At 43.9% G+C, this 17108-nt stretch overlaps 1 protein-coding gene across 1 annotated transcript in view; it reads right to left on the bottom strand.

The window, feature by feature from the left end:
* ZMAT4 (zinc finger matrin-type 4) overlaps positions 1 to 17108 on the bottom strand; it is an 866722-nt gene that overhangs the window by 555625 nt on the left and 293989 nt on the right. The window contains exon 4 of the mRNA XM_082267441.1: positions 2325 to 2484. Within this exon, the coding sequence (XP_082123567.1) occupies positions 2325 to 2484 (160 nt within the window). The remainder of the gene's footprint in view (positions 1 to 2324; positions 2485 to 17108) is intronic.

Here is a 17108-nt window from a genome sequence, read left to right as displayed (position 1 = left end):
GTCTATTGTTGCTGGGATGGATCTATTGTTGCTGGGGTGCTATTTTGTTGTGGAGGGGGCATTGTAGTGGGGGGGGATCTATTGTTTGCTGGCGATCTATTTTTGCTGGGTGAAGGGGATCTATTTTGCTGCTTGTCTTGTTATAATTAACTAGTTCCATACAAATGACTTAGCACCACAGAGTGATACTTAGTTCTGTATTCTCTATAAGCGGCGGTACTGGGAACTAAGTATGGGGTTGAACTAAGGGACGGTGCTCGCAGGTGGGTAGGGGCAGAGACAAGGGATGGCTCAGAAGGGGGGGGGGGGGGCCTGCACCTATTATCTGAGAAAAAAGCCCTGAATGTAGGCAACAAAGTGCATGGGGGTACAAAGGAACAAGGGGTACGATCAGTCAATCTGGAATTGTGACGCAAGGCGAGCATGGAACGCAACCTCCGCGTGCGCTCCACTGATGAGCCAGACGTGATGTCAAAGAGGAACCGGAAACTGTGTTGACGCATCCCCCCCCCCCCCCCTCCCACAGGGCTTTTTCAAAGACCTTTGTTGCCTACATTATTGTAAGTTCAATTTTAATATTTTTATGAATAAATAAGGCTTTATTACACTATCCGAGTCTTCTCTTCTCCACTTATCAGTGCCAAGCCTGAAGACACCTGTGAGCTGATATCTTCCAACTTACCATTCAGCATTATAGACCATATGCGATATTGCTAAGGGGTCCAAATCTTTTGGTAAGTGCAAGCACAAGAGGGTGGTTGGCACATTCCACTGCATGAGTTTGAGTCAGAGGCATAACTAGAACCTTCAGGGCCCCGGTGCAAGAAACCATGAAGCCCTTCCCTTCAACCCTGGGGCTCTTCCCACTGATCCTGGGGCCCTTTACTCTAGTTGCTGGGCCCTTTCACAAGTTCTGCAGTGGGCCCCCTTCCTGCCATCTTGGGGCCTCCCCACGGTGGTGGAATGCCAGGTTTGACCTTTGCGATCCTGGAAGTTCACCCACTGGTGTCAGTAGTTTTTATTTTTTGGTATTTTAATTGTATTATTTTTTATCATTTTATATTATTTTTTTACAATGTCCCTGACTATGACTCTGTCCATTCAGAAAAGGAAGGAGCTGGTAGATTACATATTTACTGACCCCTTCCTGGTTCTCTATTGTGACAGATCCTCTGCAGCAGGCCTCAGGAGATGGAAGGGAGCACTGTGGGGGGGGGGGGGGGGCAGGGGGGCAGCAGGGGAACACACAGGGGCCCAGAGACAGCAGAACACAAATGAACTGGATAGGAGGAGCGGCGGGGGCAGCATACAGAGGAACCAATCTCCTCCATTTTCCTCCTACAGCTACAGGAGGAAAAAGGAGGACAGTGATTTCTCTATATGCTGCCCCCGCCGCCCCTCCTATCCAGGAGCCGCACAGGCCCCCTGGAGCATGGGGCCCGGTTGCAATTGCAACCCCTGCAACCCCTGTAGACACGCCCCTGATTTGAGTTGTGAAGCACTTCAGCACTTTATTTGGATCAATTCTTTGTACTGTTCCCCCGAACACATTTTGTTTATATTTTTATGTCTTTGGACTTTTTACTTATCATCTACTTCTATCACATTTCTAAATTTTTATCACATTTGTTTTAAAATCCACTGTTTCGCGCTGTGTTTTATGATTTAGCACTCACAAAATTGCGACCGACAACATGCGTTTCCACTACACATAGTGTGAATGGGACCTAAAATCTGCACGAAGCTTGGACCAAAATGGAGCAGGAGCAAACACGCATAGGGCAGCCCATTGCATTGAATGGGCTGCCCTATGTGCGACACGCAGAATCCTGGGAAAATTGCTCAAACAAAATCGCAAGTGGGAACGCAAAGTATGAATGGGGCCTTGGCAGAGCCGTCTTCATAATTGATTGGACCCTGGGCAAACATTTTCTTTGGCCCTCCCAAACTCACTTATCAACTATTTGTGGGCTCAAGGGGCAGCAGCTTTGGGCCCCACAACAATGACTGGGCCCAGGGCAGCTGCCCCTTTTGCCCTGTGTTAAAGATGGCCCAGGGCCTTGGTCTAGATTGAAATGCCAGTGCAGCCCTTATCCAATACAGTATGTAAGGAGGGAGCCCAAAATGTAGCTTATGTGATTGGATTAGTATTATTCCATCACTCCAAAACTTTGTAATCAATGGCTCAGAAGCAACTCTGTCCAGCAAGCAAAAAATGAGTAAAATTTTATATAGAACAACTAATCCACAAAGCTCCAAGATATTTAGCAGCAGCATACAATTCCATCTGAGTCCTGTTGCTGGTATAAATAAGTGTCTCTCACCTGCTCGAGCTGGAATGTCTGGAGACTCCCCAAGGACCAGTTTCACTCTCTTGGCGTGAGTCTTTCCTTGGTAATGGGATTCAGCGACAATCGCAGATGTGAAGAACATGTTGCAGAGGGTGCAGCATTTGTTTTTATCCACTTCAGTCTCATCGCTTTCCTGAAATAAAAGGAAAATACGTGTCTTAAAATCTTAAGAAATCGCACAGATAAAAAAGGAACCAGTACCACGTATTAGATTACCTCCTAATAAATTGGCCAGCCTGAAATAAGATTAAATATTTAATGCAACATTGTTTCAATGACTTCCCATTGGGTTGGGTTGGTATACAATAGCAATTGGTAGGTACCCGTGCACTGTTTGTTCTCACTGGCTCTTTTAAAGAAAACAATGTCTGTGTTGCTAATGTAGCACTGCCCCCTTTGGAGCTGCTGTGATTGGATTCCCCTGGGTTACCCATAGCAACAGTCTGTTAAACTTATCACTTTAAGTTCTTGGCTCAGTCAATGAACAGTCCAGGGGATTTTTTTTTTGTATTTTATTTGGAACTGGAATGGGAGAAGGGATGAGTGGGATACTCCTACTTAGTAACTATGCACAAATCCTGAAGACATCTGACTGTAGTGTATGCGGCAAGGCTGCTGCTTCACCTTGCCACTGAAGTGAAGATATTAAAAGTGAACTTTGCTTTAGGTTACTCTTCAGGGTCTAACTTAGCACCCCCTTTCCAACTTGCTGTGTGTGCTAGCTCCTGTCCACTGACTCTCACCATAGTGGTCCCCTTCCTGGGCAGACCCCTGGCAAGCTCCCTGGTACTCACGGACACTGTTTTTCCTCAGGTTGCTCTGCCACTTGCTCCACAGTCAATATCCTCTTGACCTCTCAGCTCAGCACCACACTTCTGGTCCACTAGGCCGACTGCCTGTTACCACTTTCCAAATTGACAGGAGGAGAGACAGCCGTCACCCTCCTCCTGGGATCTGGCTTTGCGCCCAAAGACACCCTGTCACAGGTGCCCTTGGCTTTTATGTCCAATCCCAGGATGCACAACTGTTGTGCCCTCCCACTGGGACAGCCACAAAAGCCTGTGTGTCACTGGCTGAGTGTCCTCCACTGTCCAACATTCGCCCCTATTTGATACAGTGGGGACACTCCCTCAGACCAAGTGAATCACACATGGACACATGTAACAGGCCTAACTATCGATTAGACTCTCCCGATAAGCAGGCAGAGCAATAAACCATGCTTTTTCCTAGCACCTATCTAGGAAGGTGCTACACTCAAATCCTCCTTTCCCCTTTCCAAACTGCGCGAGTGATCTGAAAACTAGAAATATACTGGCTGCTGTAAGCACATAAATAAATCTAAAACAAAAGGTTTTTATTTTTTTCTGGTTTAAATGGAATAGGGAAGGGTTAAATTTGCCATTTATTTCACATCGGTGAGATTTCCCTTCCCTTCCTGCCCCCTAGACACTGTGGGAAGTCAGAAGAAATATCTCAAAAGGAGCTCAAGCATCGTTCTGACCAGAAGCTGACCTAACTAGTGGTTGACTTCTTCTGACTGTGGGTTGAGCTCCTAACCTACAGTTTACCACCTTCTTACCTGGAATTGACTCCCTCTAAAAGGTGATTGAACTTCTAACCTAGAGTTGACCAAACCAGGAGATGACTCCACTGACTGGCAGTTAAACAACTTCTAACCTAGAGTTGACTGCCTTCTAACTGGGAATTGACTCCCTCTGACTGGTGATTGAACTCCTTCTGATTGAAGTTGACTGCCTTCTGACTGATGTTTTTAACTCCCTCAAACCTAGAGTTGAGATCTTTCTAACCCGGATTTTACTCCTTGTGAATAATGGTTGAACTTCTTCTAACCTAGAGTTGACCTCCTCCTAACCTGGAGATGACTCCCCTGACTGGCAGTTGAACACCTTTCTAACCTAGAGTTGACTACCTTCTAACCTGGAATTGACTCCCTCTGACTGGTGATTGAACTCCTCCTAACTGAAGTTGACTGCCTTCTGACAGATGGTTTTAATTCCCTCAAACCTAGAGTTCACCTCCTTCTAGCCTGGAGTAGACTCCTTGTGACTGGTGGTTGAAATCCTTCTAGCCTAGAGTTTATCTCCTTCTAACCTGGAGTTGATTCCATTTGACTGGCGATTGAGCTCCTAACCTAGAGTTGACCTCCTTACAACCTAGAATTGACTCCTTGTGACTAGAAGTCCTCACCTAGATTTGGCCACTTTTTAACCTGAACTTTACTCCTTCTGACTGACAGTTGAACTCCTTCTGACTGATGGTTAAACTCCTTCTAACCTAGAGTTGACCTCCTTCTAACCTGGACCTGACTTCTTCTAACTAGGAACTCCATCAACTGAACTGTTTCTAACATAGAATAGACCTCTTCTAACCTGGAGTTGACTCCTGACTCGCGGTTGAACTCCCAACCTAGAGCTAACCTCCTTCTAACCTGGAGTTGACTTCTTATGAGTGGCGGATGAACTCCTTCTAACCTAGAGTTGACCGCCTTCTAAACTGGAGTTAAAACCTTCTGACTGGCAGCTGACCTCCCTCTGACTGGAGGTTTAACTCCTAACCTAGAGTTGGCCTCCTTCTAACCTGGACCTGACTCCTTCTAACTGATGATTGAACTACATCTAACTTGTGGTTGAACTCCTAACATGGAGTAGACCTCTTCTATCCTGGTGTTGACTCCTATGGACTGGCCTTTGAACTTCTTCTAACCTGGAGTTGACCTCCTAAGTGGCATCAACCTGCATCAAGCTACTTTTGCATTCCCATTGACTTTTATGGAGAGAAAAGCAGTTCTAAATCCCCTCAACACAGGCACGTGGACATTTGTAACCACTATTAGAAGGCTTTCTCTCTGATCCAGTGACAACCTAAAATTTGCGTTTTTTTTTGTCAATTTTAGTCCAGGTGAAAATAGTCTTTAGGACAAATAGAGAGGATGAATCTCCCTAGTATGGACAATACCAGCAATAAAAACCCATTACAGTTATGTCAGAAGGACCACCAAACAATCATTGAGTTCCCAGGTTTTTTTTTCTATCACTTCCACAAACAACGGGAAAGCAGAAGACAGCCAACATGTTTTGGGGGCCAGAAAATTCACCTTTCATCAAAGCTTAAACAAGGTTTCCATATGTCTACCGACTCAAAGCAAACCCCCTGGGCATATAAATCTCAGCCAGGAGTTTTGTCAATAAATGATCATGCTTGTGTCAGACTGCTCTGCCGCTGACACAAGCATAATAATTCAACGATTAATCACCTGGATGAATTTTGTATATGCAGCAGCTTTTCTTTGCCTTGAGTCCACTAAACACTTTGAAACATTATATACAAAAGGCCAGCGCCAAAATATATGATAAAACAATGATAAAAGTTTGAATGGTGAACATGATAAAACAATATTGAAATTCATATAAATTCCATATGAAGAGTAACCGAGGAGAATCCTCCACACACCAGTGAGTGGCAATGAAAGCAATAAAGATGAAATCCAATCACCAAACACCGCGTGGATATAGGTAAACTACTTACCAGATGTTGTTGACTCTCAAATTATAGAGAAGTAAACACCTGCATGTTTGTACAGAAATACGAGATGAGGAAGGGGGCTTGTCTCCCGAAACGCGTCAGCTTTCCAACTACAGATACTGGGTATCCACCATACTGAAGTTGTGATTTGATGGTCTTATATTTATTCTCTTGTTTATTCGAAGAAGAAGACCAACACCTGCAACATTGGTCCTCAGCAGTGACCAGTCATCTCCAGAAATCGATGAAGAACGGAGCCCAAACCCTTTCTAAAAGTCCACATTATCAATGTCCCCACATCAGAGGAAAAAAGTGTCATGTACAACACCTACAAAGAAAGACTATTCTTTCTGAGGTACTTTGGATGCTGGCGGACCTGAGAGGGTCACGGTCATTTATCTATACATCCCCATGAACCTTGAGGATATCTCTGGAACATCTCATATTATATGAGCTTTCAATATTGTTCACCATTTGAACTTTTATCAATGTTTAATTATATATTGGCACTGCCCTTTTGTATATATTGAATTGGGTTGTGTATACCATGGACAGTCATCATCAAGTGGAGAAAATATGGCACAACAGTGAGATTACCAAGAACTGGACGTCCCTCCAAAATTGATGACAAGACGAGAAGAAAACTGGTCAGGGAGGCTGCCAAGAGGCCTACAGCAACATTAAAGGAGTTGCAGGAATATGTGGCAAGTACTGGCTGTGTGGTCCATGTGACAACAATCCCCCGTATTCTTCATATGTCTGGGCTATGGGGGTGGAGTGACAAGACAGAAGCCTTTTCTTACTAAAAAAAACATCCAAGCTCGGCTAAATTTTGCAAAAACGCATCTGAAGTCTCCCAAAAGCATGTGGGAAAATGTGTTATGGTTTGATGAAACCAAGGTTGAACTTTTTAGCCATAATTCCAAAAGATATATTTGGCGCAAAAACAACACTGCACATCACCAAAAGAACACCATACCCACTGTGAAGCATGGTGGTGGCAGAATCATACTTTGTGGCTGTTTTTCTTCAGCTGCAACAGGAGCCTTAGGCGAGGTAGAGGGAATTATGAACCGTTCCAAATACCAGTCAATATTGGCAAAAATTCAGGATTCTGCTAGAAAGCTGAACATGAAGAGGAACTTCATCTTTCAGCATGACAACGACCCACAGCATACATCCAAATCAACAAAGGAATGGCTTCACCAGAAGAAGATTAAAGTTTTGGAATGGTCCAACCAGAGCTCAGACCTGAATCCGATTGAAAATCTGTGGGGTGATCTGAAGAGGGCTGTGCATAGTAGATGTCCTCACAATCTGACAGATTTGGAGTGTTTTTGCAAAGAAGATCGGGCAAATATTGCCAAGTCAAGGTGTGCAATGCTGATAGACTCATACCCAAAAAGACTGAGCGCTGTATTAAAACCAAAAAGTGCACCTTCCGAGCAGCTTGGCATTCACTATCGCAGTCACTACTACCTCCTGATCAGCTTGACACGGAGCCGTTGTCACACTCCACCCATTGATATGATCATCATACAGCCACCTGCAGCCGCTGACACCAATTCGAGCAGCCGGACCTTCCATCTGCAGTCTCCATCCCATTGCATCACAGGTTTCTCTGTCCTACTTCCATCAGCTGCCCTCCACAGGGCCTGATTAAGACCCTCTGTTCCTCGGATGTCTAGCACTTTTTTTACTTCCAAAAAGTGAGTTTTACTTTATTTTCATTTATTTTTATCCTCTTTTTCAATGTGTTTGTATCCATATTAGTTTTTCACCCTTAGAATGCTGGTGCCCTCTTCCTCCATTTGCACTTACTTCACATAGGTTTTCAGGATCTATTTCTCAGAGGAGCTGCCTTCTCTTGGACTTCACCTCCCGTTCACTCCTTCATACAGTTGCGCCATAATTCCTTCTTTATTAATGTATATTTATGTAGCACCCTCCTAGATATGTACTAGGTAGGTAAAGCCTAGTGTCTCCATCTGCTTATCAGGGGAGCCTGATTAATAGTTATGCCTGTTGCATGTGTCCAGGGTGTGATTCATCTGGGCTGAGGGAGTGTCCCCACTGTATCCAATAGGGGAGCATGTTGGACAGTGGAGGAGACCCAGCCAGTGACACACAGGCTTTTGTAACTGTTCCAGTGGGTTGGCAAAAATAGTGGTACATCCTGGGATATGTTATAAAAGCCAAGGGCACATGTGACAGGGTGTCTTTGGGGCGGGAAACCAGGTCCCAGAAGGAGGGTGACATTTGTCTCTCCTTCTGCTGCTCTGGATGGTGGTCACAGGTGGTCGGCCTTGTGAGCCAGGAGTGTGGAGCTGAGCCAGGAGGTCCAGGAAAGCTGACTGGTGGAGTTGGAGGCAGAGCAACCTTGGAAAAAACAGTGTCTGTGAGTACCGGGAAGCTTGCCGGGGATCTGCCCAGGAAAGGGATCACTCCAGTGGAGAGTCAGTGGACAGGTGTCAGCACACACAGCAAGTGAGAAAGGGGGTGCCAAGTTAGAACCCTGAAGAGTAATTCATGCAGGAACACATTATCTACCTTCACTTCAGTGGCAAGGTGAAGCAGCGGCCTTGCCGCACACTACAGCTAGTTGTCCTCAAGATTGTGCATAGTTCATAGTTGGAGTATCCCACTCATCCCTTCTCCTATCCCAGTTCCAAATAAAAACACAAAAACCAACATCCCCTGGATTGATTATTGACTGAGCCAAGGACTTTCAATGCTTATTATCTGCTACCAGTTGCTAAGGGTAACCCAGGGGAATCCAAAAAGTGTAATCCTCAGCAGTCCTCTAGGGGGCAGTGCTACATTTATATATTGTGGTGGAAGAGACTCAGGGAGTGCTAACGGTCCATGGGATAGGGGGCGCAATATTTGCCTTGCCCTGAGTGCTGGCAACCCATGCCACACCACTGACTGGCTATCCAGATTCTTTCTTGATTTTGTAAATCAGCCCCCATAAGCATAATTCTTAAAGCAGTATTTTTTTTTTTCAGCTGTCCCTTAGCCTTCTGAATATTTTAGCTCCCAAATGAAGCAAGAAAAGCACTTTGAATGCTAAAAACAATACATGTGCAAAATGACAGTTGTATTTATAGACAAATCCTCACATCTATTCTGGTGATGCTTTGAACCTTTGCTTTCATGTTTCCCCACAGTACCATAAAAGCTGAGAACAGTGGGAAGTGCAGTACATCTCTAAACCCCCAAGACAGTTAAAAAAAAAAAAAAAAAAGTTAAATCAAATTCCCAGGTTTCATATAGATGGAATGCCATGGAGAGGCATTTAAATTCCATTTTCCCCCAATTGTAAGCCGCTGGGAATATCATAATATTTAAACTCTGATAGGCCGTACAGCAGGAATGATAAACCGTTCCACCTGGCTCTTGCAATTAGCGAAAAAGTGATTACCACTAACGGCTGGCACCGAAAATATTCATCTTGACAAAACGTTGGCGTAAAAACGTCTACATAATTTACCGGGGAAAGGAATAAACCACTTACGTGAAGCTGTAAAACTGCCAACCCAATTGATCCCAACTAGCAATGAATAATTCATTATTAGCTGGAGAATAATTTTCATTGTCATAAACCTGTTGACTCGGTAATGAAAAGGCTGTATGTATGCATGCTGTACAATGTATAAGAGCGTAGAGTAGGAGGTCCTGAATGTTAGAGCCCTGGCCATTCCAAAAACTCCATCATACAATGCAGCACCGCGGGAAAGAATCAACAGAAAACACAACCGTAAGAGAAGACAACAGGAGGCTAAAAGTACGACATTCCGAAAACAGCAGAACCAGAGGAGGTTCAGATTGAATGTGCAAGACTATAATACATTATCGAGTGAGGTGGATATAGCGGAACATATTGCATTTACTATATTCAAAATCAACACCTCAAAGAGGAATAATATTATGTACTTCTTTCAAATTTATAAACTCTAGTAAGCTTTCTGAGACCTCTCATCTAACATACTAAACAGTGTGGCCAGGCAGTGGGAAAAGCCAGTAGAATCTAGGGTGTATCACTTGAAGGGTCACAAGCAGTAGGAAGGGGGTCCTTATTCCTCTATAAAGATTTTTATAGCAGCAGGAGAAATGAGGTCCTGATTTCTCTATATACAGTCAGGTCCATTAATATTGGGACATTTACACAATTCTAATCATTTTGGCTCTATACACCACCACAATGGATTTGAAATGAAACAAACAAGATGTGCTTTAACTGCAGACTTTCAGCTTTAATTTGAGGGTATTTACATCCAAATCAAGTGAACGGTGTAGGAGCTACAACAGTTTGTATAAGTGCCTCTCACTTTTTAAGGGACCAAAAGTAATGGGACAAATTAACAATCATAAATCAAACTTTGACTTTTTAATACTTGGTTGCAAATCCTTTGCAGTCAATTACAGCCTGAAGTCTGGAATGCATAGACATCACCAGACGCTGGGTTTCATCCCTGGCGATGCTCTGCCAGGCCTCTACTGCAACTGTCTTCAGTTCCTGCTTGTTCTTGGGACATTTTCCCTTCAGTTTTGTCTTCAGCAAGTGAAATGCATGCTCAATCGGATTCAGGTCAGGTGATTGACTTGGCCATTGTATAACATTCCACTTCTTTCCCTTAAAAAACTCTTTGGTTGCTTTCGCAGTATGCTTCGGGTCATTGTCCATCTGCACTGTGAAGGGCCGTCCAATAGGTTCTGAAGCATTTGGCTGAATATGAGCAGATAATATTGCCTGAAACACTTCAGAATTCATCCTGCTGCTTTTGTCAGCAGTCACATCATCAATAAATACAAGAGAACCAGTTCCATTGGCAGCCATACATGCCCACGCCATGACACTGCCACCACCATGTTTCACTGATGAGGTGGTATGCTTTGGATCATGAGCAGTTCCTTTCCTTCTCCATACTCTTCTCTTCCCATCACTCTGGTACAAGTTGATCTTGGTCTCATCTGTCCATAGGATGTTGTTCCAGAACTGTGATGGCTTTTCTAGATGTTGTTTGGCAAACTCTAATCTGGCTTTCCTGTTTTTGAGGCTCACCAATGGTTTACATCTTGTGGTGAACCCTCTGTATTCACTCTGGAAAGCCTAATGATGGCTTGCTTCACTGATGGTGACAACTCTTTGGATCGCATATTGAGAGTTGACAGCACCAGATTCCAAATGCAAATATCACACTTAAAATGAACTCTGGACCTTTTATCTGCTCCTTGTAAATGAGATAATGAGGGAATAACACATATCTGTCCATGGGACAGCTGAGCAGCCAATTGTCTCATTACTTTTGGTCCCTTAAAAAGTGGGAGGCACAAAATATAAACTGTTGTTATTCCTACACCTTTCACCTAATTTGGATGTAAATACCCTCAAATTAAAGCTGAAAGTCTGGAGTTAAAGCACATCTTGTTTGTTTCATTTCAAATCCATTGTGGTGGTGTATTGAGTCCAAAAGATTAGAATTGTCTCGATGTCCCAATATTTATGGACCTGAGTGTAGATCTTTATATCACTAGAGGGATCACCAGCAGGAGGAAGGAGGTCCTGATTCAATCTTTATATCACTAGAAGGGTCATAGCAGGAGAAATTAGGTCCTGATTTCTCTAATAGATCTTTATATCACTGGAGGGATCACCAGTAGGGATGATCGAACGATTCGGGTCGACCATCGGTTCGACCCGAACATTGACTGTTCGAGGTTCGGCCGAATTTAGAAATTTTTGCTGAAAAAGTTCGGAATTCGGCAACCAGAACCGACCACAATGCAATGGTACAGGAAATAGGCTTTAAAAGCCCATGATTGGACCAGAACCATTAGTAAAAGCCAATTGAGGGGGCAGGAGAATGCTAGGAATGTGATTGGATTGACTATGGGGTCCAGAGGCCAATCATTAGTGAATACGCCCCCCAGTATATAAGATAGCCCCGCCAAATTCCTAGCATTTTAATACAGGGACATGGAAGATAGTGGAAGCAGTTCTGTTACTTCTGCTTCAAAAGTGTCATTTAGCAATTATTAATGTGAGGAAAGGGATATCTAGTGTAGTTAGGGTACTATTTTCCACTATAGTTAGCTTCAAAAATCTAGTTTCTGTAGGGAAAGTGTTAAGTGCCAAGGTGACCGTAGTGTAGTGTAGGGTGAACTGACACTGACTGCTATGGCAGGGTGACCAAACCCTTCCATTTCAGGGTGACCGCTATAGATAAAAAATCGTTTCTCTTATGTGACTTACAGAGCAGCGATATGGCTTCTCTCCGGTCAGCCTGCTTTTTGCTGCAGGCGTTTATAGGGCTTTTTTGAGGACATGTTTGGAGTCAGGCATGACATCTGAACTTGTGTATAGGGGTATATATACACACACATGTATGTGTATATATACACCTACACATATATAGGTGTGAAAAGAGCAGAACACTATGCTTGCGCTAATGAAATAATTAGCAGGCATATGGCTCCGCTCCTATCACACCTATATGTGTGTATGTGTATAATACATATAAGTGTGTGTGTATATATACCCCTATACACACGTTCAGATGTTTTGCCTGCCTCCAAAGACCCCAAAAAAATGCCCAAAAAAACGCCCAGGTGTGTTATTGCAGGCGTTTTTTTTGGGCATTTTTTTGGGGTCTTTGGAGTCAGGCATGACATCTGAACTTGTGTATAGCGGTATATATACACACACACTTATATGTATTATACACATACACATATATAGGTGTGATAGGAGCGGAGCCATATGGGTGTTAATTATTTAATTAGCGCAAGTATAGTGTTCTGCTACTTTCACACCTATATATGTGTATGTATATATACATGGGTGTATGTATATATACTCCTACACAGAAGTTCTGATGTTATGCCTGCCTCCAAAGTCCCCCAAAAAATGCCCAAAAAAAGCCTGCTACTAAACCGGCAAGGTGTGAAAATTGCGGAGCCATATCCCTGTTCTATAAGTGACCTAATAGAAACAATCTTTTTTTTTCTGGTTCTGGACATGCTACAGAGCTGAAACTTCACAGGTACACGTTTTAGACCCCCAGACACTGAATCCAAAGAAATCTAATTTTTTTTTTTCAATAATTTTTTCAATAATTGGCTCTCTATCAAAAATGACAAATTTTAAGAACTTTTTTTTGTGTGATTAATAGTCTCTGTGACATGACCCAGAACCCTAGGCACTTTTTAGGGGCATTTATTGGGTTTTAGGGCTTCAAAATGGGGTTTTTTGATTACCGAAGTTCGGGTCCCATTGATTTCAATGGGGTTCTGAAATCCGGGCCAAACTTTTGGGAAGTTCTGGTGTTCTGGTTGAATCGAACTTTTGAAAAGTTCGATCATCCCTAATCACCAAAAGGAGGAAGGAGGCCCTGATTACTCTATAGATCTTTATATCACTAGAAGGGTCATCAGTAAGAAGAAGGAGGTCTTGATTACTCTATAGAGATCTTTATATCACCAGAGGGATCACCAGTGGGTGGAAGGAGGTCCTGATTCCTCTATATAGATCCTTCTATCGCAAGAGGGATTAACAGCTGGAGGAATGAGGTCCTGATTCCTCTATAGATCTTTATATCACTAGAAGGGTCACCAGCAGGAGGAAGGAGGTATTGATTACTCTATAGAGATCTTTTAATCACTACAGGGATCACCAGCGGGTGAAAGGAGGTCCTGATTCCTCTTTAGATCTTTATATCACTAGAAGGGTTACCAACAGGAGGAAGGAGGACTTGATTACTATATAGAGATCTTTATATCACTAGAGGGGTCACCAGCAGGAGGAAGGAGACCCTGATTCCTCTATATAGATCTTTATATCACTAGAAGGGTCACCAGCAGTAGGAAGGCGGTCTTTCTTACTCTATAGAGTTCTTTATATCACTGGAGGAATCACCAGCTGGAGGAAGGAGACCCTGATTCCTCTATATAGATTTTTACATCACTAGAGGATCACCAGCAGGAGGAAGGAGGTCCTGATTCCTCTTATTATCTTTATATAACTAGAAGGGTCACCAGCAGGAGGAAGGAGGTCTTGATTACTCTACAGTAAACCCCCGCTCCATCGCGGTTCAGTTTTTGCGGTCCCGTTATATTGCGTTTTTTTTGTAATGTTATTTTACTATATAAATCATTAAAAATGAAATATTTTTGTGTTTTCCATAGCTCTTGCTATGTCTCTCAGTATCTTTTATGTGTTTAAATGAGTTTCTATTGTTTTAAAAGTGTGTTTAAAGACCTTAAAATGCTTTTACACGTACAGTGACAGTAAAAAAAACATGCCTACAATGCATTTTAATAGGGTTTTTCTATTTCGCGGATTTTCACTTTTCGCGGCTGGGTCCGGAACGTAACCCCCACAATGGAGGGGGGTTTACTGTATATAGATTTTTATATCACTAGAGGGATCACCAGTAGGAAGAAAGAGGTCCCAATTCCTCTATATATTTTTATTATACAGGATTTATATAGCGTCAACAGTTTACACAGCGCTTTACAATGTAGAGGGGGGACAGTACAATTACAATACAATTCAATACAGAAGGAATAGAAGGATCTTCATATCACTAGAGGGATCACCAGCAGGAGGAAAGAGGTCCTGATTGCTCTGAGAAAAAAAGTGCCCAATCATTTATATCAATGGGAGGAATTATGTCCCATTGCTGGTGTCAGTGGTAGTTGATGCTTGGAATAGACGGAGATGTAGCGTGTCAGTCAACAGTAGGTGGGTTTACACAAGCTTGAGATCTATGCTTTAAAAAAAAGTACTATAGTACCAAAAGTATTGGGACGCCTGACTTTGCACGCACATGAACTTTACTGGCAGTCTTAGTCCGTAGGGTTCAATATTGAGTTGGCCCACCCTTTGCAGCTATAACAGCTTCAAATCTTCTGGGAAGACTGTTCACAAGGTTTAGGAGTGTGTCTATGGGAATGTTTGACCATTCTTTCAGAAGCATATTTGTAGGGTCAGGCACTGATGTTGGAGAGAAGGCCTGACTCGCATCCCAAAGATGTTCTATCGGGTTGAGGTCAGGACTCTGTGCAGGCCAGTCAAGTTCCTCCACCCTAAACTCACTCATCCATGTTTTCATGGATCTTGCATGGGGAACTGGTCAAAATCATTTGGTGGAAGGGGGATTATGGTGTGGGGTTGTTTTTCAGGGGTTGGATCTGGCCTTTTAGTTCCAGTGAAGGGAACTCTTAAGTCGTCAGCATACCAAGACATTTTGGACAATTTTATGCTCCTAACTTTGTGGGAACAGTTTAGGGATGACCCCTTCCTGTTCCAACATGACTGCGCACCCGTGCCCAAAGCAAGGTCCATAAAAACATGGATGAGCGTGTTTGGGGTGGAGGAAAGTTCATGTGCGTGTAAAGGCAGGCGTCCCAATACTTTTGGTAATATAGTGTGTGTGTATATATATATATTTATATTGTACAGGACACTGGGAATGTGTCCTGGATGGCAGGTATATCCCCCCGATGTTTGAGTTGTGGTCCTTTTAATGGGGACAGTTGTGGAGCTTTTGTGGTACTCAGGGGTTCTCACCCATGCAGGGTGAGGTGTCCCGGGTTTAGTTTGGCTGGAGAGGACTGACTTCCAAGACTCTTTGAATTGCTAAGTTTATATCAGGGACCCAGGATTTCAAAGGTTCAAAGAGACTTGGGGGGGAAAGATAGTCAAACCCTGACTAACCTGACTATCAAGACTTTGGTCCCGAAGGGGTTTAATCCCCAGGTGAGGGAGGCTTGAAAGGCAGCAAGGAAGTAAGTGGAAGAGAGAGAATCGCTAGCTGTGTAGTAAGTGGAAGCTCTCAGACAAGCTAAGACACAGGCTGCTAACCCCCCCTGTGTGGCTTGCCTGGCACCCTTACTTTGGAGGAGCCTGGCCCCTGTATGGGACCAAAGACTAGCGGTGGTGAGCCTGCTGCTTTATTACCAATACCAGGACTTGGGCTGTTGGTTTACTTTGGCTGAAGTAAGCTGTCTTTTGTTTACCTGCGATTAAATATATATATAAAAATGAAAAAGCAAAAAAAAAAAAATTGAGGCCTGATGGACCACTTGGTTTTTTTATTTTTTTCTGCCGTCAGTCTCTGTTTCTGTGTTACATGAAGACTAACTACTATCTCTATTTATTCACCAGATGCCTGCCAACATAGCAACTTGGAAAGAAAAAAAAATCTGCATTTATCCTTCACATTCCCTTTCCCCTCTGTTATTTCCTGTCTGAGTCTGCACTGAAAACAAGAAAATAGAATCCATTTTATTAAAAATTTATGGTCTGAGGACTAAAAGAGACAGACAGTCAAGGCAGCTGGCTGAGATATAAAACGAATTCCAAAAAAAGTTTTATACAAAATCTGTGCAATAATTGCAGCTAGCAAAATGGACCAATATATAAAATCATTCCCTCTTGCTATAAACAAAGTTGCAGTGGTAGGGGTGAGATCAGGGGCAGACTGGCAACTTTCGGCCCAAGGGGGCAAGTACAAACCAGGGGCCGATGGTGCAGCGAATCGGCCCGCCATCCTCCTCCTGACCCCTATTCCAGGCTGAGGCCCCGCTCCAGGTACTCTCTACTCACCGGCTAAATCCGGGTTCCCAACCTGACCAGCAGGGGGCGGTTGGGGGGAGCTGGGAAGGCTCAGTTGGGGCTGGCCAGGGGAGGAGAGTCACCAGTGGGGCATGGAACCAGCCTCTGCTCAGACAGTTTAACCACTTGCCGTCTGCTCACGTTGAGCCTACTGCGGCAAAGTGGTTTGTTATCGTCTGGTGACGTAGACCTACGTCGCCAGACACTCCCCTTTCTCGGCAGCACGCGCGCACCGCCGGAGGCTCGCTCCCGCTGTATTCAGTCACAGCGGGAGTCGGGCCAGGGGAGGAGCAGTGGCAATTGCCGCTGCTCTTCCACGATCGGCGGGGATCTTGTGTGGAGATCCGCCTGCTTGTGTAAACACAAGCGGGCGGATCTCCTAAGTGACAGGCAGGGTCAGATTGCAGGGTTCAGCATAGTTGAACCCTCGATCTGTCCTTGTGTCACACAGTCACCTCCCCCCACACACGTTAGTAAGCACCAGGCATACATTAACCCCTCCCTCTCCAATAAAATTAACCCCTTCCCTGCCAGTGTCATTTTTACAGTAACAGTGCATATATATAGCACTGATTACTGCAGTAATGTCACTG

This window comes from Pelophylax lessonae (assembly GCF_965119305.1).
Source record: "Pelophylax lessonae genome assembly, chromosome: 9".
Taxonomy (NCBI): domain Eukaryota; kingdom Metazoa; phylum Chordata; class Amphibia; order Anura; family Ranidae; genus Pelophylax; species Pelophylax lessonae.
The sequence above is the reverse complement of the archived record's forward strand: the minus strand, read 5'-3'. Positions and strand labels throughout refer to the sequence as shown.